At 37.4% G+C, this 27,259-nt stretch overlaps 1 protein-coding gene across 5 annotated transcripts in view; it reads left to right on the top strand.

The window, feature by feature from the left end:
* The window catches only part of KCNIP4 (potassium voltage-gated channel interacting protein 4), a 402,031-nt gene that overhangs the window by 374,418 nt on the left and 354 nt on the right, over positions 1 to 27,259 (top strand). For all 5 annotated transcript variants that reach the window (XM_050896300.1, XM_050896299.1, XM_050896298.1 and 2 more), the window contains 5 exons: positions 7,111 to 7,180; positions 12,901 to 12,971; positions 19,614 to 19,721; positions 20,836 to 20,940; positions 21,273 to 21,335. In XM_050896300.1, coding sequence (XP_050752257.1) covers positions 7,111 to 7,180; positions 12,901 to 12,971; positions 19,614 to 19,721; positions 20,836 to 20,940; positions 21,273 to 21,335 — 417 coding nt within the window. The remainder of the gene's footprint in view (positions 1 to 7,110; positions 7,181 to 12,900; positions 12,972 to 19,613; positions 19,722 to 20,835; positions 20,941 to 21,272; positions 21,336 to 27,259) is intronic.

Here is a 27,259-nt window from a genome sequence, read left to right as displayed (position 1 = left end):
TTGCCATGAGAATTTACCGTATCAATATAACATGATGCTATCACTTGCACTCCCTCATGTTGGCAATCCTGCATTGCACATGCTTTTTTTCGAGGAAAGGGTTCTCTCTCTGCATCCTTTCTCTGGCTTATGCTACAGAAACAGCACAAGGCAAGATCTGACACAAAGTAAGAATGTAGAAGAATATTAGGAAAGATATTCTTTCATGCTTTTCACAGAATGTGCCAGTTCTTAAAAGTGAGCTGGGATTTTGGAACTGTCTGACTGGAAATTTGCATTTATTTGTCTGATGCCTGCTTGGTTTGATCTTGGACTGTTATGTCTGACAAATGGGGTAATATTTGGTGATAGCCTGATGAAAGGTTATCTGTGAAGGAGCTTCTGAAAGGGAAGAAAAGATTAGGATCTGGAAAAGATTTTGAGATTGGGGATTCAGAGAGGGGTTGATAGACCTGTTCTTCCAAGAACTAGGAAACAGAGACTATGTGAAATAGGGCTTAGTGCCCTATTGCAAGGGTAAACAGAAAAGAGACAGGCAGGAGTAAGGCAGCAGCCACAGGAACTGAGAAGAGGCTCTGGGGAGAGCTCTCCCTGTGGAGCGGAGGGAAATGAGCGCAGAAATGACTGGGAACAAGATCCGTCCTTCAGCAGAACCGAGCAACTCCAGAGGAGCCCAATGGATTGGCAAATCTGGGAAAAAGAGCTTGGGCTACCCTGTGTTGGAGGCAAACTGGGATATTACGTTAAACAGCAGGCACTCAAGGAGGCATTTGAAACAAGCTGTTGCAGATTTGCAGCTGTAGGAAGGAAAATTAAATGCCTCAGAAACCTTGACATTGAAATTACCATCGCCATGCCATTGTTGCTCTTTGGCTTTTATGTCACTTTCAGGTTTTGTTTTTATTTTGCAACTTTAACTTCGTGCAGTATAACTTTACCACCCCTGCTCAGCCAATTATCCCATCTAAACATGAGATATATGCATTTTTAATGACCCAGCAGCTTAATCATAACAGCACTTAGAATCATATTTGTCATTTCAACAAACTCAAACCACTTTTTTAATGTGACACTACTTGTTTGAGAGAACTTTTTCTGTTTGTTTCTGATCCTCCCACCCTCACCCTTCTGCTTTTGTAACTACTTACCCTCCTGGTTGCAATCAGCCTATGGCTCCAGACCCATTACCTCAACAGCAACACTGGGAAGTGAAACACTGTTATCTGAAGTGAATTGGCAAAACATATAGAGGCTATCGAGGATCAGAGATCTAGATTGAGGTTTTGAAAGTGGCCATTGATAAGATTTATAAGTCCAGTTGTTTTTGGATCTAGTGTCATACCTGTACAACAAATATCTGCTTGGCTCAGCTGCTGCAGTACAATGCCTGATCAACGCTGTTCTGGCAAAAGTCTTCAGGGTGAATGTCATGCTAATATCAACGTGCCAGCTTCTGTGTCAGGGTACAAGATGAGATTTATCTGGTATTTCTCCTTCTTCCAAGGCACAGTGCAATCACGTTAGGCATGTTTCACCAAAGTCCTTACCTTCTCCATCCTTGGAGGGACTGTTTGTACCTTAGTGCCTTATGTGTGCTACTTTTGACACACGTTTTATTTTGGAGGAGGATCAAGATAGGAGTAATTTGTCAACTGAGTATCACTGGGCTTGTTCCAGATAATTTATATAGAGCTTAAATACTTTAGCGAATTAATTTTCAGATCACCTGAGTTCCCTTGTGGTTAAATTTTCTATAAGCCTAGAAAAAACACTCTACATTTCAAGTATAAATTTTGCTGATATTATATATTACTGTAGCCACACTAAAAAAATGCTTCTATCTGATAAAACATTGACTAATGGTTTGCTGATAATTTTTCTGAGCAATTTTACTACACAGCCACTGATGTCTTGCCATGGGAGGCCAATATAGGCTAAATACACATCAGTGTGCACTGATTAAACACCAAATACATGTGTTTTTTTCTGAATAAAACTAGATGTTTAGTCCAAAAACACTAATTGTATTTCTTAGTGGGAGAAATTAATTTGGTATTGCAACCCATGTGAATTGCATAATTATCATTTGGCTCAGTTTTCTGCAAATATGAAAGTCATAAGAAGGCCTACGTTTCAATCACATACATATATTACAACAAACATTAGATATAGCAAATCTAAATCAACCTTAGGTATACAGCTTTGGAAGCAGGGAGTGCATAAAATTAAAAGTTAATTTTCATAAACCTTAAAAGCATTAAAGACTGAAAAAACACAAGCTTCAGAACCTATTGTCTCAAGTCTCTAACCCACACCCTTCTGTCCTGGTCAGTATGTTCCTGTTCATAAAGGCAAATTATCAAGGTCCACTTATCAAACAAAGCCTCTCATCTCATCTCTTAGAAAAGCTCTGTCACATACACAGACAACTTTCCAAGGCTGTTCAACAGCACAAATTTTCACTGAAATTAAGGGTTGTCTCAAGCACCACCACACTTCAGGGTATCCAGAAGAGTGAAAAAGTTTTTCCTCGTGTCTAATACGAGCTCACAAACCTCAGACTGTGGCCACTGAACTTTGTTAAATTGTCTGCCCCTACTAAGAGTTTGGTTCCTTTATCTCTGTTACTGCCCTTCAGGTGGGCTGCTGTTAGCTCATCCCTTAGCGATGGCCTAGACTAAACAAGCTCAGCTCTCTCAGTCTCTCCTCGTTGGCCATGTGCTCTCATCCCTCGTAGTCTTCACAGCCTTCTGCTGAACGCTCTTCAGTTCCTCCACATCCCTGGGAGGGCCCCAAGACTGTCCCGAGTAGAGAGAGAGAGTAACTCCCTCAGCTTGCAGGCCTTGGCCCAGTAGATGGTTTATCTTATTTGCAGTAAGAAATCTTTGTTGGCTCATACTCAGCTTGACATCCACTGTAACCCCATGTCCTTTTCGGCAGCGCTGCCATTCAGCCAGTCATTTCACAGCTGGTACTGGGGCAAGGGATGATTTCTTCCCAGATGCAGAACATGGCAATTCTTGTTGAGCTTCACGAGGCGTCTGTTGGCCCAGATGTTGTTATTAATCTGGCCTAGATTATGTTATTAAATCCAGGCTAATTGTTAAATTCTCATGGTGTTTTGATCAAAGCCCTATTATACTCAAATGAAAAATTAGGAACTGGACTGGGCTATGAAAAGCCACTGTGGGTTTAGGTTGTAGGATTTTTGGTAGAATTAGCTTTAAAGTATATGCATGCTATTTCAAAAGTACATACGTATTCTTCCATTAAGTTTTGTGTTTATGGAAAATTTAAATTTTCAGTCAGAATAGAAGTACATGCAAAAAGAGAAAATATTATCAGTTAGAGGTAATTAAGTCAGTGGACATGAACATATATCTAAAATGAAGCAGAACGAAAACTGACAGCAGATAAAGCATGGGATGGAGAACCTGTCATGCAAAAGCCTATAATTAAAATATATTTAAAATTGCCAAAGCTCCTAATACAGCTTTATCCATCACACAAAATTGTTTGCTATGCAGACAAAAGTCTGAGCTTTGAGTTTGTTTCTTCTTCATTCTCTTGCCCACATTTCACTATTTCTCCTTTTTTGGGTTTGCCTCTTGTCTAAAAAAGGGTGTTGATTAGGTAGTAAAGAAGAATCCACTTATTGCAGTATTCTTAGAAATACTGAAGAAAGACAGCTTAGACAGCATGAAGCTTGTAAATAATTTACAGGTTTTGGAGTGGTTCATAAGACGGTGTGCTGGAGGTATAATTTCCCAGCAGTAAAATTGCAAGCAAGAGAGATAGTCAAAAGGCAGAATCATATTTATTATTCTCTGGACTCAGGAAAATAGTTCAAGATGAACTTTTCCTCCTTTTTATTCTCCAGAAGGAAAATATAATACATCATTTATGCAATTTTAAAAGACTGTCAAACAGAAATTTTCTGTAACAAAATAAATTATATACAGCTGGAGGGAAAAAGAATATAGGAAATGGTTTAAATAAGCCTCACATTTTTCTTTCAAACTATTGAATTATTATCCTCTCTTTTATAAGAGTTTAATGAAAAGTTAGAAAGATTTTTTTAATTATAGTTGGTACGATGGAAGAAGTCAGCAATAACTTGACATAAAGCCATGGGGCATACTTAACAATTACAATATTAAATCTTTTCCACTGAACTAGAGAAATCTCCTGATAAACACAATAAATCCAGATTTATGAGTAAAGAAAAAAGCAGTCTTGGAGGTAAATGATGTTGGCTACATATATATTTAGACTAAAATTATTTAAGAACAGAAGTGTTCACTGTCTTGTAAAGTCTCAGAGGAAAGATCCAAGCTAAAGAAAGAAAAGTTTGAACTGATATTTCTGATAAGAGTAATTGGTCAGCATCACAGATTTTTAATGAATGTCCTTAAGATACCATTACTACAGACCTCCAAGGATGGAAAATGTAAGGTGTAACTGGCAATGCTGTGGTAAAGAGCAGAGGAAAACACAGAGGGTCAACCTAGATAAACTCAAGAAGTCATTTCTGGCTCTACTAATATGTAATTCTGTGAAAGTAGGTTGCCTTTCCAAGGAATGTTTCTTTCAAACAGTATGGTGAAACTGGAGTTCATTAAGTGACAGAAAAAAGTACTACCTTTAAATGAGGTATGGAGAGCACGTGTTTCTCTAAAAACAGGCTGCTAACTTATTTTGAACTAACAAAGAATAAATCAGGCAAATTTTTCCAGAGTACCTTTAATTCTCCTCTAACATCAAAACATTTAAATGCAGTCAGGAAATGGGAGTCTTATTCTTCACAGCTTCAGACTAAGAACTGACACAGTTGGAGTTGCTGGCTTTTCCTGTAAAAAAGGGGAGAGCACTCTCTGCAAAATGAGCATATTTTGAATGTCCTTCTCATCCAAGGAAAAGGTAGCAAAATTGCTTTACATGTTAATAAGCCATAGAGTTAGATGAACTTAAATGCATATTTTGCCATTCATTATTTATTAAGCTTCTCAGAAAAATAAAAAAAAAGCAAAATCTGAGTTGTACAAATTCAAATATATAGGTTTTCTTTTTAGTTCACTCAAAATGTGCCTAGCTTTTTGTCTGAAAAGAAATTACATGCAGAACAGAAAGAAGCCACGCTGCCTTTTTCTAAATTCTAAAATCTTGCGTTGTCCTTTCACACTCCCAGCCATCTCAGCGAGAAGGCTGCGTTATTCTTCCTTGGGCAGGTCTGGGAATGATATATCAGTATATACCAATGTACGCTTGGAAGAGGAACTTATGAAATACCTTTGTTACATTTTCTACATTGAATAACTATAATGTTATATCAATGAGTATCTGAACACTTCGCTGATGTTTTCTTTATTGCGCTTCAAATACAAATAAAAATACTGCTCTTTTGCATGTACTTATACAACTCCAGAAGGTGTCACATAAAAAGACAAGCAGTGTAGTAAACCTGCTAGGGACCACAGAGACACTAGACCATCTGACTACAGTCTTTTTGGGAAGCTGGTAAAGTAGAGAGAGATGTTTTAGAATGCCCTCACACCCAAATACATGACAGGCAGGGATATGCCACCTCAACTAACGGATTGCTCCTTACCTGACGAAGGGTAGAGATGCTAGATTAATTTCACTGTTCCTCCCATTCCCCAAAGGCTTTAGTTTGAAAGGCAGTGTGGCCCAGCAATCAGTATATACCTGGTCTTACAGAGACCTGTGCTCTAATTCTGCCTCCATCGGTGACAGCCTCTGTGACCAGGAACAAATAATTTCATCCTTCTGTCTCCGTGACTGCTGTTTGTCTGTCTGTTCTGATCAAACAGAATTGTTTCTTACTACGTGTTTGCACGTGCTTAGTTATGGTGAAGAGCTAATTTTGGCTGAGGATAAGTGACATAAATGAAAATAATCCTAGATCTACAGATCTGACATGCATTTTTCAGGCGGTGCATTCATCTCTCAATTAGCAAGATTACACTATTTGTTTCTTAGCAGAAGCTGTCAGAACTATGAATATCTCAGTGTTCCTTACTTGATCTAATAGAAATATCATTTGCTCTCACAGGAAAAGCTGTTATTACAGTGGTAAAAGATGTTACACTGTTCTTTATCTTCATATAAAGCTATTTCCTTTCCCCCTTTAGCACTAGGAGCATATAAATTTGAGCCATCAGTCCAAACAGCATCACAATAGACAAAAATAAATGTATGAACCTTAACACTTAATTTGTCTTTTCTTACTTACCTTTGTTTCTAGAAATACTTTCCTTTTAAAGAGCTTGCCAGGCTTTTTTCACTCTCCGTGTTAAAGAAGGAATTAAGGCAAAAAGGAATTAAGTGCATTGCCCAAAGTCATCTGCTCAGTCTGGCAAATTCAGGACTAGAAGTTGGCTGTCTGGTCTTTGATGTTTATGTGCAACTTCTTAGTAAAAAATACAGTATACCTTCTGCTTTTCCTACCTTCTTACATAAGTAATTTTGTAAAGTCACCGCTCTAATCCTCTTTTTTCTTCTCATTCACTTCCTTTCATTTTCTTTGTAATTGCTCTGCTCTGACAATTTCTGCTTATTCTTTCTTACATATTTCAGTTTATGAAAAAGGCGTAAAGAGGCAGAAGGATCTGCAAGGTTTGAATAAGATCTTCTGTGGCAGGGTCTTTTGAATTCATCGAATATAACTCTTCTGGTAGAATATGATTGCATGTTCTATCAGTAATACCTAACTACAAATGCATTTTACATTCCTGCTTAGTTTCCGTACCACGCAAATGCTGCTTGCAGCTGCAGGAGCGACCACCCATGGCCCACAGAGACACGGACAGCTCCACGCACTGCAGCAGAGTGGTTGCTGCTCACGTCTGTCACTCAGGTCTCAAGACTGAAGTTGAGATACATGGCACAGAAGAAATTTTTGTCCCATGGGAACTCTTTAGGAAGATATTTCAAAGTAATAAACATTTAATGCATTGGTATTTGGTTGAAAGTGTGAAATCAGACATGTTAAACTCTCAGTCACATACATGTTCTGTACGGTCTCATGAACACATGATTTGACTGGACCAGATTGAATGGTATTCATTTCTTGTCTTTCACTTTTTTCAGGAATGCCCCAGTGGCGTTGTCAATGAAGAAACCTTCAAAGAGATTTACTCTCAGTTCTTTCCACAGGGAGGTGAGTACTCGGCAGATGTAATTAGTACTACAGTGAACAGAGAGTTATGTTTGTTAGTTCCTAAGTCTGACAAAAGAGCCTGTTCAAATTCACAAGATTGTTGTCTCAAGCTCTGTCTGAACTCATGGGGTACTTCCTTGATGGCTGGACACATTTTAAAGTATATATTTCTGAATGAAATGCAATGACATCTGCAAGAAGTCAGTCTTCTATTATGAAGTTACTACCTGTGTTTGGGTACCTTTGAAAACCAGGTTTTTCTTGAGTAGGTTATTTCTTTTAAAACTTTCTACACAGTCTTCTCCATTCTCTTTTATTCCACAAAACCTTTCTCAGTAGGAATGAAAACTGTAGGAGGCACTACAGGTACCGTTTAATATCAATGGCAGAACCCTCTTGACTTCTATGGGGTTTGTCTACTTGAATGAGGGCTTTTTTTGCTAACCTTAATTTCAATTAATTAATTTCCAAGGATTTCATTAATTTCTTTATCTTCATTATCTTTTAGTGCAATGAAGGTAACACAAAAATGTATAACAGTTTTTTACCTTGAACCTCAGATTTTCTTTTAATTTGAATTGTTTTCCTCTCTTTTCTTCCTCTTGCTTTTACCATTCAATCCTCCTTCTTCATATTCTCCTATAGCTCTTCAATCCTGCCTCTTCATCTTCTCCCACAGCTCTTGAGATTTGCATGTTTCCCTAGGACTGTTCATAGCTCTTTCTTTTCACTTGTATTGAAAAAAACCCCACACTTAATTGGTAGGAACAAAACGTCTCCCAATTAGTTTTATTTTGAATAAAGACCTAGCAGGTAAAGAGCAGCATTCAGTGTGGATTACCATCACTGAAATCCTTAACAAGTAGGCACACTCAATAGGGAAGAACAAAAGGCTAAAAGAGTTGACCTGCCTCCTGATTATTTCTATATCTAAGCTCTTAAACCAGGCTAACAATTACAGTTTCAGATATTATATTTTTTAGTTACCCTGGTTAGTGAAAATAATTCTCTGCATGTGATTTACTACACCTTTACTACACTTAAAATAATAATAAAAAAATTTATGATATTTCCTATTGTTACACTCAAAATTGTCTATGGGCAAAGAGAAAGCATACCTTTTCTAAAAGTAAAGCTAAAATGTATTGTGAGAATAAATGTAATCTTAAAAGCCTAATCTTTATTAGTCCAGACCTAATTGTTACAGAAAGGAAAGAATATTAATGTAGTTAAAATTGATATATACTCAGTTCTTAGTTTCTACCACTTTTCCTGGTGCTATTGCTCACCCTTCCACTGCTCCTCTGCGCCTTTAGGGCAGTGCATCATTTGGAGGAGGAGGAGGGACTGCAGTGGACTGTTGGCATCTGGAGTCCTTCCCCAGGAGGAATAGGATGTTCATGTTGGTGCTTTCTTCTTCCTCACGCTAGGATTCTCCTGGGGTCATTTCTACATGTTTGCTAACACGTATTTACACCTTTCTTTGTCTCTGTTGGTTTGCAGCTCTACATTGCACTCAAATCTATTATAGGTGGTGAATTTTACGTGTGTTAGATACTATTTCTTTGTTCTCTTTGCTACCCCTAAAACCAGTTTTGTCCAGCTCCACACCTGCCTTTCTTTAACTGACCATAGGTGAGTTGTTTATAGCTGTGGGGTCTCCAGTCCCAGCCTGTGCCCCCTCTCATCCCACACCTGCTCTCCTCCGCACTGCATCCTGTCTCTCCGCTGCTCAAGGCCTCTGCCAGTGTATGAGGCAAAAAGTTCTTCTCTTCACTGCATCATTATGTTAGAGTCATAAATACCTACTTCTACATAGAATAACTGCCTGTTTCTGCTACCTGTATAAAGGTATAGTTGCACCACAAAAGTAAAACCAATAAGCCTTAGAAACCTGATCAATTCGAGAGACTGCTGTCACAGCTAAACCACAGGAAACAAAAGCTGCAAGCTGACGAGCCTCTGTCTGCGGGCAAGCTCCCTATAAAACTTGTGGCTTCTTAGTAGTAATGGCAATACTGCATTACCAGGGCACACGGTTACACTATTCACTGCAATTTCAACAATGCCATTACTCTGTCTGCAACAAGGGAGCTCCACTTTTCTGAAAAAAAAAAAAAAAATGTTTTTTCTTCTTGCTTCATTTAACTTTAGTAAAATACAGTAAAAAGTCAGATTTTTAGCAGTGTAGAAAAGTATTGAATCCAGATAATTCACTCATCAGTAACAGATGTTGTTGCATACTAGTAACAGCATTTTTAGCTTTCTTAATAAAGCCATTTCAGAGATCTCAGCAAAAAGCACTGAGAAGTGACGATCAGAAGCTATCCCTTTCCCTTCCCCATCGTCCATGGCCTCCATGCAACAGCGTGCAGCCTTAGCAGTACATAAAGACAGCACAAACAAATGTGAAACCCTTATGTAGTTTCCTCAAAATTTCAGGAAAAATATTCATTGGAAACAGCAGAAGAGCTGCATCTTCTTGGAAGAGTAACAGCTCACATCAGTAATCCTTTAATTTCTGTGGGCCCACTGAGACTTGAACTGTTTTGTGTAGGTTTTGTGCTGTTTTGTAGGTGTCTGTGTTGACTTTTCTCATTTTCTGAGAGGTATGGGAGCCAAAGACTATTCTTTGTTCCTCACATTAGCCAAGGTACCTTCAAAGCCCAATTAGTCGTCTGTATTTGCATATCCCTGCATGCTAACAACAGGGTGAGATCATCATATTTCAGTGTCTAGTTAAGCAGCCAGACTGGATACTCAAATCTTTGAATGCATTGCCAAAATATTGTGTGCAGCTGAGGCCTTTAAATTTCAGTTGCACTTAAAAAAATGTTTTTATGTATATCTGAATATTAAAGAGGGAAAAAAAAAGTTTGAAAGTTGTCCCCAAATTAAAATGTGTGTCATACATGTAGATTTGTGCCCCAATTGTCTATGTAATGCAAAACCAGATGCAACATGATGTATCACTATAACAATTCATATCTCAGCAAACAGAATGATGTTGTGTAAGATTTTAAGCTTCAGGGTGACCAAGCAATCACCAAAAAGTAATTTTCCAATGTCATTCAGCAAGTCACTTCATCAAGCGAATGTCAAGACTATCCAGGACAAGGTACAGGAGGAACAGAAAGAGGACAAGGGGGCCACAAGAGTAACAAAGGAGATGACACTGGATTGCAGTAAAAGCAATGTATTTCAAAAGGCAGAAGTAGCTCTGTAAAAAGCTTTCCATGCCAGAAAGCATTCCCGCAACTTCTTTTTAGAAAACCACTGCCATACAGATGAATGAATAGGTCCCCTCCATTCATGCAATGGATCGCGTGAAATATAACTTGGGATTTGTTCTGCAGCCGGGCAGGTCGTAGATAAGAATCCACACCCTGAATAATTATTACACTCCTCCTCAGTTATGAACAGAACAGATTATGTTCATGGTATGATAAGGCATACTCTCGATGTATAATGACTACCATTTTTTCTCTCTGATGTTTAAAATGCTTTAATGGTGTATTTCAAAGGAATTCTTATTTAATATCTGTTCCTGTCTCAACCTGTCAAAATATCAATTTAGCCTACTAGTTATGATATCAGATCCCTGAAAAGAAAACATATTTCATTTAAAAAGTTTAGCTTTTGTCTAATATGATTAATGTTCAAGACTTAGAGGGGTGGGGGCAGGGGGAATCACATTAAGTAGCTCTAATTAAAAGAATAGTGTACCTCATCCTGCTGTGTTTTTGAAGGCAAAATTTCAGATCAGAATTGCCTGAACAAACAACCCTGAAAAAGACCTCTGAATTTTTTTTTCAGAAGGGGTTACTAGAAAGAAAAGATTCTTTAACTAGAGATTTTTTTTTCATATACCATCATACAAAAAAAGTAGTATATTGTATCATGTATGGACAGCAAACAATAAAAAACCTTTGTGTTATCCTTTGTGTTTTCTGTAAATCTACAGAAAATAATTAGGAATATTTCACATGTTTTTAAGAAATGAAAGCCAAGAGAATGGAAGCTATTTAAAATTCAGTTTACAGTAATTATACCTCTATAATATGTTTTTTCCCTGAAGATTGTTTGCGTAGTATATTCTGTTGCACAACAGAATTCTCAGTAGATTATAGAAAATATGACTATTAAAATCCTAAATATAAACTGAAGTTAACAAATTCACATTTTTCAGTTACAGTGGGAATTTCTCTGCTAGGCCATGCTTAAGCAATTACACTGATGACTGGATACATGGATGAATGAAGGAATGTCTCAATAGTGTTTGGGGTTTTTTTTTAATTCTCTGAAAATGCATTAACAGACATAGGATTTAAAGGCTGCAGAGTTTTTTCTTGCTACCATTATTTCACATCATATGAAATTAACATATTGAAGTAAGAACAGAGACTTTACTTACTAATATCACGTCTGAATCTGTGAAGTACAAAGTTTTGAGTTTTGGTATATTTGGTTCCTTGAGGTCAAGGTGGCGTTTCAGGTGAGTGACCCAAGACTATCTCTCAGTTTAATTCAAAACAATATTTTGGGCTGTGACAAATAAAGGTTTTCAGGATTAATATAAAAGGTAAAATGGTTTAATGCCAAGAAATCAGAAAAAGGCATCTCAGCACTGATGAGGTTTTTCCATGATAGGGAGTAGAAAGAGCAAAGCAATGAGTATTAAAAGTAAACAATATCTCAGCCTACATTAATTTGCATGGTTTTGAGGGAGGGAAAAGACACTGAGGAAAGCTGACTTCCCATCACCCCAGCAGCTTGTACCTCACATCAACAGGGCAGTCTCTGGAGAAGTTCTCTCTTCGCAATATATTACTCCTGGAGCAGGTTGTGCCTCCTGGAAGGCATTCAGTGGAAATGGAAAGATGGATCTTTACAAAAACTTAGAGGCTTGACAGATCTATATTCATGCTGTCTTGTATTTCTAAAATGAGTTGATATGCACTGGTCAGTAGGTTTGAAAAATATACAAATAATTAGTGAAGGGATCACTTGTTTAAGGTCATCTTTCAGAGTCTTATTGACCAATTCAGTCAGTCACAGCTAGTTTTACCAAGGTTTTTAAGCACCTAGCTCTCATATGATGTTCATGGGAATTAAGCAGCAAACCAGCTTTAAGAATCCGCTTCTCTGGACAGGATTTTATCTCGTCTGTGGGTGAGCATATGACCTGAGTGCAGCAGCAGCTTTCTGACAAGCTAGCTTCAACCTGGGTAACAGGCCTGTCTTCAGAGTAAAAATGATACACCAGATGCACAGATGGTAGTGTCTGCTTCCCTCATTTAAAGTGAACAAATGAATGCGTTTTTCTTTTTTAACTTATGAGATAGATCCCCTATCACAGTCATTTAACTGATAAAGTAGCGTTCCCGTTAACACAGGTTGTTGCAGAGTACAATAACATGACTTCTTTGCTATTCGTTCAGATATCAGTGATTAGCAGAAATGGGAATGAAAATGAATAAAGATATTCTAGACCAGAGTTTTAGATTTTTGTTCCTAACAGTGTAGCTACCCACATACTTGCACTTATAATTTATCTCTCCTACCCTGCCAAAAAAGAAGTTTAAACTGAATTGAAAATTTAGCCTTGCTATAAAATTTTGGTATCAAAATATATCTTGGTATCAAATTTTTTCATGGAATGAAATTAAATGAAATAAGATGTGCTTACTATGAATTATTTTTACTGTTTTAAATTGTAGATTCCACAACTTATGCACATTTTCTGTTTAATGCATTTGACACTGATCACAATGGATCTGTAAGTTTTGAGGTAAGTGATGCTGTTACTTCTTTCTCTGCAATTGAATATTTTGCCATACCTTGTAATTAAGTCCAGTTTGGTGGCTTTTATTATATGGCTCACATTATGAAAAATTTAGCTGATGTGACTCAAGTTTCAAGCTTTTCCAATGTATTAACAAAAGTAATTATTATTATTATTTTACAATTGTATATCCCAAAATGGTAACTTAGACTGTGCTGCTATGTGATATTTTTATAAATCTGTTCATTTAAAAGGTAACTCAATTTATACGCAAGTTACATAAAATAATCCTTATCTTCCTCCCTGCTTCTGCAAGGTTAGAAGGACTCTGAACTACAACTAATGTTATGAGGATGACTCAGCCAAAATGGGATTGCTCACACACTCTATTAGTTTCCAGGAGAAGGCTCTACAAAAAAAGGCTTTAAAGCAAATGTATTTAAAAGGACAAGAGTTTGAAATTCATTCTTCCTCCATTTAATTGCTCAATCTGTTTTCAAAATTCTGCCTTTCCCTGCTAAGGCTGATGTCATCAATGCAATAACATGGTAAAAAGGGCAACTCACTGCAATAGTTTAGACAAAAACAGGGTTTACAAAATACTGTGAAGGAGCCATTATTTTAAGCTATAGAATTAAAAAAACCCTCTCAGTTCATTTGCAAAACAATATGTTTGCTTTGTCATGTTTTGCTTTGTTTTATTTTGTTTATAATGGATGAATTATATCCTTACAACTTGAGAAAGGATTGTGATAAATACACCCACTTTAAATTTGTTTATACGTCCTATACATGTTTTTATGCTTTACTTGAGTGAATGATGTTGTGAGGTCTGACAGAAATTTTTCTGAAAGCATTTTCATTCCTTTATTATTGATGTAATATGGAAGGAGAAGCCTTGCCAAGCAGGTGCACTGTGATCAGAAATCTATACCTCAACTGGGACTATAACCAGATCATTTTGTGAGGGATTATTTGCACTTATTTAAAAAACCATGAACCCCACATACCTTTTTCCAGGCAGCTGAAATCAATGGGCTCCGTGTGAAACTAGAAGCGGGAATGGAGGTTTTATTCACATCTTCTGTACACAGGCTAATTCTACAAGGAATCCTTCTGGTCAAATCAGCAACAGCAGAGGCAATGAGAGAAAACATTTTTAGCATCAGTATTTGAGGAGTATTTCTGCTGTTATCATTAAGAATAATGAGAACAAAAGAAGCTTTTGTATCTTTCCTGGACAATTTGTTGACATTTGTATCTCAGACAGAAAGCCTTAAGAAATGCAGTAGATGTGAAGCCCTTTTTAAGGGATTTTAATATCTCAAAATGCAGGTCTGTGTACAGAAAAGGCTGTGGAATAAAATAAACCAGGAAAATAAAAGAAGCAGTGTTTTTTTCATTGCCAAAACAGACATTTCCGGCTTGCTTTTGTTCAATATTGACTCAGACAGAGTGATCCAGACTTTGATATTATTTGCACCAATTGTGAATCCAGCATAACTCTACTGCTGTCAAAAGACTCTTGCTTCTGTGTCCTTCTACCATGTAGCAGCATTATACTTACAAACTGTATGATAGCCATTCTAAAAGCATCCTCCTTATGTTAAAAATGTTTAGGTTTTTTTTCTAATCATGTGAAAGCAGCTGCAAAATGTGAAAGTAGACATTGTGAAATGTGAAAAATACAATCATGTCATTTTTTTCCTGCTCCTTCTTATCCTAGGTGCAACTGTGCCATATTCTTTCTATACCAATCCATACTCTAGTTTTCTAATGTCCATTAGGAAAAAAAAAAAAAACCCAAACAGCACAAAGGTAGAGAAAAAAGGAGTGATTTCAAAAATTTGGAGAATAAATAATCATTCATCCCAATTTACTTTCTATATCACAGTGTAGGAGTAAATACAATTTAAAATAATGACCTACGATGAAAAACACTCTTCGGTTCTCTTCTATGTAAAAAGGATACGAAAATCTGAAATGGTATTGAAAGAATGTAGGTAACTGACATTTTTTGTGTTGCACTCTCCTTTTTCTAATGAAGCAGTGGTAGCTGGAGTTGTGGGGAAGAAGAAAGAGAGAATTTGTTCTAGCTTTTTGCTTTTTTTCTCAAATTTTCAACCACCAACAATGAAGTGTTAGACTTTAGCACAATTTAAACGCACACCTTCATTGGATGTGATTGCTTGGTGAGATTGCTATGTCCTTAGAGTTTTGTCATCCCTAAATCTGTATACTCTCTGATAAGAGTCAGGCTCTCCCACTGAGGCTCTCTTTTATGTAGCATAAAAAACAAATTCATGAAACTAGCTTCTTGAACCTATCTCTCCTTATCCCATGATTGTATCAGTTTTGAGACTAACTTATTTCATTAGTTATGCCAACTAGTTTTGCTTTAACATGAGGGACAAACAGAGTTTCAGAAAACCTAGCGACCTAGCTATTGAAGGGCTCTTTTGGCATATGAGTGAACCGAAGTTCTTTTTTCCATCAGAGACAGACATGAAAGCAGGGTTTCCCCTTGCTGCATGAATATTGTAACTGAACCAAAATGAAGATCTGGGCCTCACAGCTATTTACAGAGTCAGGAAAATTGAGGCTAATCAACTTCAGACATATAGTCAAAGGTAAAGCACATTCCACCCACATGCAATAATCAGTATCCTTAGTTTGTTGTAGATGGAGATAAAGGCTATTCTAAACGTGATCTTGATGAAAGGAAAGTCACTCAGTAATCCCACTAATTGTCAGTGCCTTAAAGTGCAAAGCTGTGCCCAAATGCAATGGAGATGTTTAAAGATTTTTGTCATTTTTAATCAAAACCAAACTTGTATTTGTTTCTCAAAAAAATTATTAATAATTCTTAGCAAAGTTGTTGGTGATTTTCTGGTTGCTTTATTCCTCAATTGTTACCTGAGAATTTTGCATTAATTAATAAATTAACAAGCATGTTAACTCAGTTCCATAGGAAAGTCCAGATCTTAAGATTAAACACAACTTTGGTATTTCACTAATAATAACAGTGATAAATTGCCGTTGTCTCCAAGGCAGTAATATGAGGGTAGCAGTTTCATGAATGTATCCAAGTGTGATTCTCTGTGTTCAACACAAAAAGCCTTGTTCATGTCATGTAGGAAATGAGCTAATTTTTCTCAGGACAGTGGTGATCTCATAAGCATTTTAATACCAGCTGGTGTAAAGTAGCTACAAAGAAATATATTTCCTCTTAACAGCAGCTCTTCCTTGGTGATCTTTGTTTTACGTGCACCAGGGCTCCACCACTTCTGTGACTAACATTCATCACTTGATTCCTTTCCAAAATCCTAAGGGCTAAATCCAAAAATAGATTTAGGTGCCTGCCTACCTACTTCTTCTGGCCTTGAACAAGACATAAAGGAACACATGATCAGGTGGAATAATTTTAAGCTTTCCTATGGATTTGAGACAGCACACTATTAAGCTTGTTAATTAATTTATTAATGAACTGGTTCTCTCCAAGGATTTACTGAGAGACAAAGCAATCAGAAATCATCAACAACCTTGCTAAGAGATAATTAATCACTGCTGGGAAAAAACTAAATACAAGTTAATCCCAGATCACAATCAGAGGCTTTATACAGCTGTAGTGCAGAACTGAAATGTGAGCTGACTGTGATACTGAGCACACAGAGGCCCCAATACAGGTGCAATGATGCTCCGTTTTGCAGCCCTTCAGTGAGACATCCCCCTTTCCTGCAGAATCAAAGTTAGGCACAGGAGAGTTTGACATTTAATGGAGGTCTTCACAGGTATTAGCATGCTCAGCAGGAAGCTAGCAAGTTAGAAATAGGAAGCTGTGGAAAGCAGTAAAGGCAACTACCAAAGTACAGACTTCTGTGCTTCTAACTTTGTTGTCACAGACTGAAGAGAGACCTGACCTAGAGTTGTGTCTCACTCCAGACCTCCTCCAGAGTTTTAGGCTCCTTTGTGATTCTGGATCACATGCACCTCTCCTCATCACGTGCTCAGCTGAGCAGGACTGTCCCTCTCAGTGGACAGTGTTGGCATCCATAGGGGATGTAAGTGTCCAAGCAGTACTGTGAATCTTACTTCAAAAATAAATAGGCTCTAAAAGCAGAATTCCTCTCTCCCCAGAAATCGGGTGCCTAAACCAGGAAGGAAACACATCTAGGTACTCTAATACTGTAATGGGGACTTGGGTTCATGCTCCGTGCTAAATGGTGTGCCTGATTCATGTGTCACTGAGTTGTTGGTAACAAGCATATAGGCAGACACTCTCTGAGCTTAGCCACTACCCTCAGCACTGTTGCTTTACTATGGCATTCTGCACTGGATTACTAGCTTAACAGCTAGCGTAGCTATACTGCTCCTGACACACACATTGCCTTCCACCATGCAGACTATTTTTCTCTTTGAGCCCAAAATACCCTGTGGATTTAGCCTATGTCCATTGAATCAGATTTTCTATTTCTATATGATTTTATTGCTGTAGTCTTAAATTGCATGAAAGTAAGTATGCAGAAACGATATCCCATCCTAACTGGTCCTTATTCAGCTCATCGCAACTTCCTCTTATGATAAGTCCTTTCTATTGTTCCTGAGATGGACTCCTGCACAACACTCAGACAAAGGCAATGCACCTGAACTGAACTATGTATGATTCCCAAACATGTTGATGCGATACGGAAAGAGATGACCCACTCCTGCACAGTTTAGAGCACACACCTGGAAGGTTTTTGAGTTGTCTCAACTTTTGTAAGGACATTCAGTCCCATGCAAAACAGCATAAAGTCAAGGGTTTTTATGCGTGGTTTTTAAAACCAATGATAGAAGGGCAGCCCTGCAACTGGGGATATAAACGATACCAGGAAGCCAGCTAACATATGGGTGCTGCATCACAGAAAGGAAGAAAGAAAAATAATCAGGAAAAGAAAAATAGATATGGTTTAGATAGAATAAATGCAAAAATGTTGCTGGTGCAAAATTAAAAATAAATTCAGAGTTCTGAAATATAATACTCTAAGAAAATAAAGTTATTGGAGACCTTTGCAAAGGACTTCAGGAAAACCTACACCAAGAATGTAAAACAGTGCAGAAAAGATTTGAAGACATGATACTGAATTAAAAAGGTTAATTGCTAATGCTGTAATGTGATCAAATCTGTTCTGAATTTCTTGAACATTTTAATACTTAATAGTACATCATTAAAGAGCTGTTTGGAGATCTAACTCTGTGACCCTCAATTAGTCATTGAGATGTAGACAAGACAAGATGAGCAAAACTCTTTCAAGATTCATGTATCCATTTACCCCAAAGGGCACATATACCAGTAAAACAGAAACTTATGACAGACTAAGAAAACCCAGAGCATACCACTTGAATTGTTAAAAAGACTGAAGCTGTCAAAAGAGCTGTCTGTGCCTACCAGACCATCTGAGGCCATATTTGTGTATGCTTCACCGTATCGGGTATACTTATTTGACTGTGTGGTACATCAGACCTTTGTAATTTATGTCTAACCTCAGTGCAGTCTCTTCCATTGTTCCTGTTTTCAGGAAATGCATAAATTTTGCTGGTGCTGATAAGAAATTTTTCAGCTTTTATTGTCTCCGCTTTAAGGTTACTCTAAGACTTCCTGTCTGCCTTTGCCAATGATGTAGAAATGCATATTTAAATATAAGCTCTTGCCATATTCTGCTCAACATATTATAGAGACAATTTCACAGATTTATGGGTTTACAAGCTTATCAAATAGAAAAGGTGGAGGAGATGGTTAGGAAAAAAAGCCATTTTTTAAAAAAAGTTAACATGCTAAGAAATACAGAAGACAGGTGATGACACATCCTAGTTGATATTTTCTCCAATCTGGAAGACGCTCACTAAATGGAAGTAAGGCTTGTGCTGTCAAAAGAGTATTAATTATGAAACAAAGATCTATAACCAAATACTACATATAAATAATCTCAGAAGTCTTCTGATTTATTTCTGTGGAATAGCTCTACAGCAATAGAGCATTGGTGGGTCACAAAAGCATTAAGGTGGTACATGGACACATAATAGATATTATTCCCTACCATATTTCCAAAAAAAGGTTTAAGTATCGAGGTGTACTGTAGCACACACGAAGTTGCAGATGTTAACTGCAGCAGACTGATCTAAGAGGTCTGGGAACCACATATTCCACTTCCAACAAGGTATAGATTTAACAAGAATTTAATGTTCCTTAGTAGACAGTTCTCTCAAAATTGGTCTCCTGTGCTTAGATTAATCTAACTCCCACTTAAGCTTTTTTTGGACCATTAAACCATGGGCATTGCTTTTCCCTGGTACTAAGTTCAACAGGAACTGCTTATGATGTGAGGCATTTCAGAGGACAAATCCGCTAACAGAAAATTATGGCTTATTTTATAGAAAATTACTCAATTTACTTATTAATTATGAGTGTAGCAAACAGTGCCTAGATAGATTGTTAATTATTTAAAAAACCAGCAATCCTTAACACTTACTGTGAAGCAAAAAAAATAGACACAACACAACACATCTTACCTGACTTCTGTGCTTCTGACTAATGCATTATTCTGGATATCTCAGTGTTTGTGAAAAACTGCTCAATTCCAAACTGACCAAGACCTTTTGTCCATTTAGGATTTTGTTATGGGTCTCTCAATTTTACTCCGAGGGACAGTACAGGAGAAACTGAACTGGGCTTTCAATTTGTATGATATAAATAAGGATGGATATATAACTAAAGAGGTAAGGTCTACTTTTTACACTAATCACTGAAACTAAAGGTTGTATACCTAAGTCCTGCTTTCAAGGAAGAATGGCTTCATTGTCAAATTAGACATGTTAACAAAGAAACATATATTATGAAACTAGACATGCTAAAAATAATTTTCTCATTTTAAAGGCATACATAAAAATTGAAAAGGGAAAATCTTCACAGAAATTGTAAAAGGTCAGAATTCTTCAGGTACAGAAATGTTTGGCTTCAAGTTATGTCTATGTATTTGCACATACAGTCACTAGAACGAAGTAGTTTGGTAGGATATTTGGACAAAAAAGAATTAAGTATGTGGGCCATAATTGTTACTTGTTTTATGAATCTACTTCTAAAAATTTTTGCTTGAAACAGAATTTATATAAAAAGAGTCCTATATCTTTTATTCTGCAAGGATTCAAACACATACTTAAATTACAGCGGGACCAAATGAGTGCTTTCATAAAAATATATGGTTTTTCAAAACTGGGTCTTTATGTAAATATATATATATTACACTTATAATTTTACACTTTAGAAAAACACTTCATGTTTATTATAAAAGGGTGATCTATAGAATAATTTCTCAGCATGCTGGCAGATGACTTGTTTTTATAATTATTCTTATAGTTTTCACAAGCCACTCTATTGACAAAATTCAAAGCTTTTGATATAAAAGGAGGACTCTTTGCATACGTGCAGGTGTGTGCATGGGTGTTTCTATTTTCTCTAGGGCAAACTCAGTTGTAAGAAGCTGATGTGCTTTGACCATTCTGCTGTTACAGAACTTTTCCTGTTCAGTTTTATTCACAAGACCTCAGGAGATTCTTTCCACAATCCATGAACTTGCACATATTCTAAATCATTTAAAATCAAAATCATGCATCTGCATCTATTTAACAAGTTTATCTATGAAAGCTGAACTAACATACTAGAATTTCTAGGAACATAGTAGTTCCTTCTTGAAGCTGTTCAGTCATAAAATAACAGGCACAATCTCAAAATTTTATTCTAAAATGTAAATCCTAAAAATCATTTATGTGTTCTGACTTAAAGCAGTGTCTACAATGCACCTTCCAGTACGCAGACATATTTTTTTCTCTTCAGGAAATGCTTGATATCATGAAAGCAATATATGATATGATGGGGAAATGCACCTATCCTGTTCTCAAGGAGGATGCGCCTAGACAACATGTGGAAACATTTTTCCAGGTGGGTCAGGTAACATAGGAGACAAAAAGACTGCTCTGTTAGCAGGTATGGGAAGATTTTCATTGTTGTAACAGTTTCGCATGTCCTACCAATTTTGTAATCCTTTTTCTTCTCTGTGGTTCCATCCCAAGTTTCTCAGATCTGCTCATTACACCTTGCTTTTTCAACAACAAGCTCCTTAAGCTTATTCTAGTATATCACTTACTACATCTTTACAGCATTTTGGCCTGGTTGTTCCTAGGCTGACATATAACTGAAATGAATAATAAAAACCACTTGTTTTACACAGGATTTCAGGAGGATAAACATACATTCTTATTCTTTCTGAACAGAAAATGGACAAAAACAAAGATGGAGTAGTTACCATAGACGAATTCATTGAGAGCTGCCAGAAAGTAAGTACCCAGTGATAAGTACTGAACCTGTTATCTGTTGGCTAATGCTATCATAGTGCTACACAGATTTCTGGAGTGACAGTGATGGTAATCCTAATACCAGAGACAGTATTTTCCCAAGGTAGAGTATGTATGTACACCATTACACAAAAAAACTAAACAATGTAAATAAATTTGTGACCTGAATCTGTAGAAGAGATGTTATATACAAGCTGTCATTGCTTATTAGAGAACTGTGTCCACATCCCTTCTCTCTTTAACAGTGTTTCGTTTGTACTTGATAGCAATTCTATCTTCTGCCCATGCTGGGGAACACATTCCTGTTACAATTTGCATATAGTCACAGCAATAATAGTAATACTGCTTGAAAATTTATCATCTGTAGGAGTGTTTCTCAAACAGCGAGTCATGACCTGCTGGAGGCCTTAGAAAGGGAGAATGCAAGGAGCTTCCGAAGTGTTGGATGGCAGGAGTTAACAGCAGGCAAGTTTTCTCAAGGCAAGGGAGTGAGAACTGATTGTGATTACCAGTTGCAAGTGTTTACACTACCCAGGTGGCTGTTAATTTCCTTCAACTACTGAAAGCAGCTCATTGCCTCCAGAGCCAGGAATGAGAATAAACTTCTGCAGCAGGAATTACAGCCTGTCTTCACTCCTCTGCCCTCCAGAAACTGGCTTGTTCTCAGGCCAGGAGACGATATGAGGAAAGATAAGTTGCATTTTCAGAAATTTAAGGAACTACTGTTAATTTGTCAGTTAAAAAATGCAAGGAAAAGACACATGATATAGTACAAAATAACGATGACAAGTCTTTGGTGTGATAAGAAGTTGTTACGTACTGTAAAGTGCCACATTAGACCTAGTGATAGGCTTGATTACATTATGCAAATTGATGTGGCAAATAAACCCAATGCTATTTCTTACAGTGAGAAATATAAGGAATCATAGTAGTGCTCTACTGATACCCTGTCTAGGCTGACTCTGATTAAAATGAAGCTGACAGAGACCAGCAATGTAGCCTGTGTGTATTGCTTCTTATCTCCTATGCCAAGAAGAGAGCAGTAGACAAGAGACAGGAGAGAACAGGACTAGCAAGATAAATGCAGTTAGTGAGTGATAGATTTTTAATCATTTGGAATAGGGAAAGCTGAACAGGAAACAGCAAAGATGCTCTAGAATTGGTCTATTTTTATATGCATCTGTAGTTATTCCTTGGGGTTGTTCTCATGAGCACAGGTACCTGGTAAGTGATTCTCTGTTTGATTTTAATCCACTGATTTTGGGGGATGAAAGACAGATAACAGCTCTTCTGTGGCTGTTCAGTATATCCTGGGTATTGGGTAGTGTCTTATCTGTCAGCAGTGCTCTATTGCATTGACCATGGTTCTAGCTTGTCAGTCTTGTTCAATACGAATGAAAGGCATTTGCTGTGCTAAAGCTGAGTGACCATCAGAAACAGAGATGAGATTCATTTCCCAGCTGAAGTCTACAGAGTTCTGGAAGTTAAATGACAGATTAATCTGGATATGACAGCAATTATGGTGATGGGATGAGTGATTCATTTATGAAGAAAATTAGTACCTTCCGTAAGGAATTGCTTGCTCGCCTTTTCCAATGTGATTCACAGTTTCTCACATCTGTTAGATTTCTTCTTTACCTCTTCTGAGTATTCAGAATACATGTGAGAAAGATGCTGTCTGAACTGCTATATGACAGAGACACCGTTATCATCGTGCCAATTACCTCACCTTCACTTGCTTTTAACTTCAAAGGTGGCAATGTTTTTTAATACAAAAAGTATCTCGCTGCCTAAATTTTTGTCTCTCTACTTACTAAGACCTGTTCTTCTATTAAGACCTCTGTGCTGCAAAGTGTGTAATTCATGTTTATATCAAGATTTGGTTTCAGAAATGAGATTTGGGGTTAGGATTCAATCCAAGTCCTTCAAGAAACTTGATTCAGGAGTTAACGTGGCTTCAGCCTTTTCAGGATTACATTTTTCACAAGGGACAGTAGTGGCTGCTTCCTTTTAAAACACAGCTGTAGGAAAACCTTTTTTTAATATCCTAATATGTACGAGACTGATCTAAAAAGGTAAGGTTCAGGTTCCTTTCTTTCCTCAACATGCAGTGACTGACATCACTCCAGGAGCGACGCGTCTCATCTTTCGTGAGCATTTAACAATGCCAAAAGCAAAATTAAATGATCCTGTGATCCTTCCTGCAGTAAATCTGCCTGTGTTTTAGACCTGCCATGCAGTATTTTTATGTTTTCCACATGTTCTGGTATTATGGAAGACCAGTGGTTATAGTTATTGCCCTTCATTCAGTATCTCTTTTCCAAGCTGTAAAGTACTCATTTATTCAATTTTTCCTCCTAGGGAAACCAGTCCACACCTTTAATCTCCCTTGGCCCTCTCTCTAGACCACTGCTAGTTCTACTATTACCTTTTGCTTACCAAAATCAGGACATTCAGGACAGAGGTACAGCACACCTGCTGCTCCCTAGGCTTTGACAGCTACGGTGGCTTCCTCATCTATGAACTCTCCTTTGGCATTAAGGCTGATGTTAGAGCACGTCTGCTCAAAACCTTCGCCGCCAGTTTGCCTAACAAATGACTGTACCTCAGACCTTGGAATGGGAATGCCCATTGATGAATATGGCAGCCAGAGCTGCATCTGGTGCATGTGAAAATATGCTAAAGGCATACAGAGGATATGCTTGCCAGTTCTAGCTCAAGCTGTGAGACTAGAGTCAAAACAGTGCCAGGAGACAAGCACTACAAGAAACCCTCAACCAAACTCTAAAGCTCAGATCCCATCCAGTCTGAATCTTAAAATGGACTAGAAGCCTGTTCTGCCAGGGAAAGGCTGCAGGAGCCTTTTCTTTTGAATGGTATCTCAGGCAAGAGTTGCCAGCCTCTGAGAAGTGCCATTCTCTATTTTGAGTTGGAAGCCAAATCAGTGGGTCTTAGACGTACATCCCTTTTACTGGTGTTTTGTGATAACTAAGGAAAGTGTGGCGTGCTTACTTTAAGAGTGAGAAGGAACACAGCACAGCATATTTGAATACAGAGGCTCCACTTCAGGTTCCTGAGGTAGGTTCCTGAGATTTTTCTGTAGCATCAAGAGCCTCTGTTGTTTTCTTAAACACTCATTATACATGCATGTGCCTTTTTTAAAATCACCTCCTTGTGCCAAGTACTGGTTCGGCACAACTATCAATGCAGTAGCACTGTACAGCCTGAGGTATACAGCAAGTTCAAGACCCTTAATTCACAGTCCCAATGCAAAGAATGGCCTGTCCATTCACAAAGTGTTAAGCAGTTATGTAGGGAATTACAGAGCATTCAGGCTTTGAGCGTGGTCTTCTCTGGTCACTGAGTATAATGACCTACCTTTGCCCACGATTAAGTGAGGACGGCAAAGGTGCTTCGCCTCATCCTCCCTCTGTCTTGGACAGGGAATGTGTATGACGTGATTTCCCTGCTCTCCCTACCCCACATACCCATGTGCTTGAATGCATCGCATCAGACTGCAGGAGTCTCCCTGCTCCCACAGGAGAAATGGACTATCCTGCCCTAGGTATGCTGAGTCCCAGAAAGTGGCTGCTGTCTGTCCTGCTTTGTATAAGTTACCAAATAGCAGAGATAGGGCTTGGGAAACAGTGGTGTGGCTAACTCAAGGGCTAGGCGCTACCCAGTTCCTCACCTGCCTCCTTTCACTGCTTGGTGCTGGTGGAAAATGGTCTGACTTGGGCATTGCTTCATATCTACAGCAGCACCATGAAGAACAGAGCAAAGGACTAAGGCATGAATGGTGTGTAGGTCAATGTCAAGGTGAATAACTTAAAGGTCCTTCTGATAATGATAAAAAGGCTTCTGGGACAGATATTTGCTGCAAGCGTAACCCATTCCATACACAATGTTGATGGGCTGGGCTAGCCTGAAAGCAACAAAGGAGCCATCTCAAACTTCAGTCAGAAAAACTTTGTAGTTGGCTTGAAGTTAGGTCAGATCTGGCAAAGCTCATTCATCCATGTTTTGTGCTTCATACGGACCATGCTTCATATACACTAACACGTCCTAATGTCTTGAGTTAGGAATCATTAAACAAATCTATTACAAAAAATTGTTTAGAAAAATGTACTGAAAAAAAGAGGCAAATGAGAAAGATACACTTGCCAAACAATTCTAATGCAAGCATCTGCTTTTTTTTTTCTTTTTTGAAGACAGAAGAAAAAGCTACTAAAAGTCACCATGTTCCAAATATTATGACAGGCCTGTATTTTGTTGTGAAGACTCTTCCCATTTGACTGACTAAAGGAGGGGCATTGGAAGTCTTCTGTATAGAAACAGCAAACTTCAGAAATATGGAGCTGATTTTAGAAAACTACTGATTTCAGAAAACTACTGATTTCATTAGTGATGATACATATATTATAAAATTGGTAGGAAGTGTCAAAACACTTTCTAAATTAAGAGCATGTTGTTTGCTTTGCCTATTTGCTGAGCTTAGTTGCCAATGTATATACACAAAAACATTTGTAAATAATTAAATGACAAATTATTCCGGTTAAACCAAACTTTAACCTTAATCAGTGATCTTCAATAGTATATTGATGTTTCAAAACAATGCAGTGGGAAAAAGTTAGCGTATTTTAATTTCCAGTAATTTAATATGGTAAATTTCCTATACAAACTTTTTAAGCATTAATCTACACAAAATTTTTTTGAAATTACATATCATTACTTTCATAAGTTAGTTTATCAGCACAAAATAGCACGCAGATCACTTCTTACAGCAACATCGCTTGAGATGACATACGGAATCAAAGATGAAAAACCCCACTGTGCATGTTTCATAACATAAATTAAGAAAATTACTCAGACTTGTCATTTTCTACAAAGCATATCACCTACTAGACTGAACAGTGAATAATTTAACTGGAAATTGATACTGAACATGTGTTACTGGAACATTAATGTACAGAAGGCCTACATACCTATCAGTAGCAGAGAATACTATGAGGTAACCTTTCTAAGAAGTGGGGGGTTTATGCACCTCTTTCATGAAACTTCCTAAAATATTCTATCAAATTCAGTCTTTTTATTCACTAGAATTAAAGATGGCTAGATTATCTCTCAAGAAAGTACTAAAGGGTGTGCATTCAGACTAAAAAAGAGGATCATTACAGTGGAGACCAGCAAATGCTAAATGAGCATGTAATATACTCGTCTTGTGTATATATATTGTATTGTGCAAGCAACTGTTGATCCAGAAGCGCCACCCAATATGGGCTACTACAAGTAAACTCTTTCTTCTATACACTGAAAGGTAAATCTTACAAAAAAAATTATTTTTTCCTGACTGCTGTGCTGAGAGTTATTTACTGATAAAAACTGGAGTACAGAGTGATGCATCAGTAAGCATTATGCAGAACTTGGAAGTCGAAGGTTTTGTTACCTACCTAATTTAGCAAAGCAATCGGAAAGCAGAAGTAGCATTGGAAAGCAGTCAACATCTTTCAGTGTGAACACAGAGAAAATCTGAGCTGAGGAGTCAGAGTGTTGCGGTGATATTTGCGGAACTGACTGACTCTTTGATTCATGCAAAGATGTACACTTAAATCTATTTTATTTTAGAGTCTTCCCTAGCTATGCAATAGGATGCCCTAGAATTGCAAAAAGGCTCCTGTGTACGATAGACAGGACTAGCAATTTCATGTATGGATTCACACATCAGATACAACAACTATTCCTTGAGTATTTATTGTCTATATGTATTTTGTTATACTGAATATAAACTTAGAAGCTCTGAAATATTGCAGACTTAATTTTCTTAACAGGCTATTGTATGCTTGACAGAATAGTTTTGGTTTAATTAATATATACAAAAATCTATTTAAGTGCAGATCCATTAACAG

This window comes from Gymnogyps californianus, chromosome 4 (assembly GCF_018139145.2).
Source record: "Gymnogyps californianus isolate 813 chromosome 4, ASM1813914v2, whole genome shotgun sequence".
Lineage (NCBI taxonomy): Eukaryota > Metazoa > Chordata > Aves > Accipitriformes > Cathartidae > Gymnogyps > Gymnogyps californianus.
This window is presented reverse-complemented; position numbering and strand designations above follow the sequence as displayed.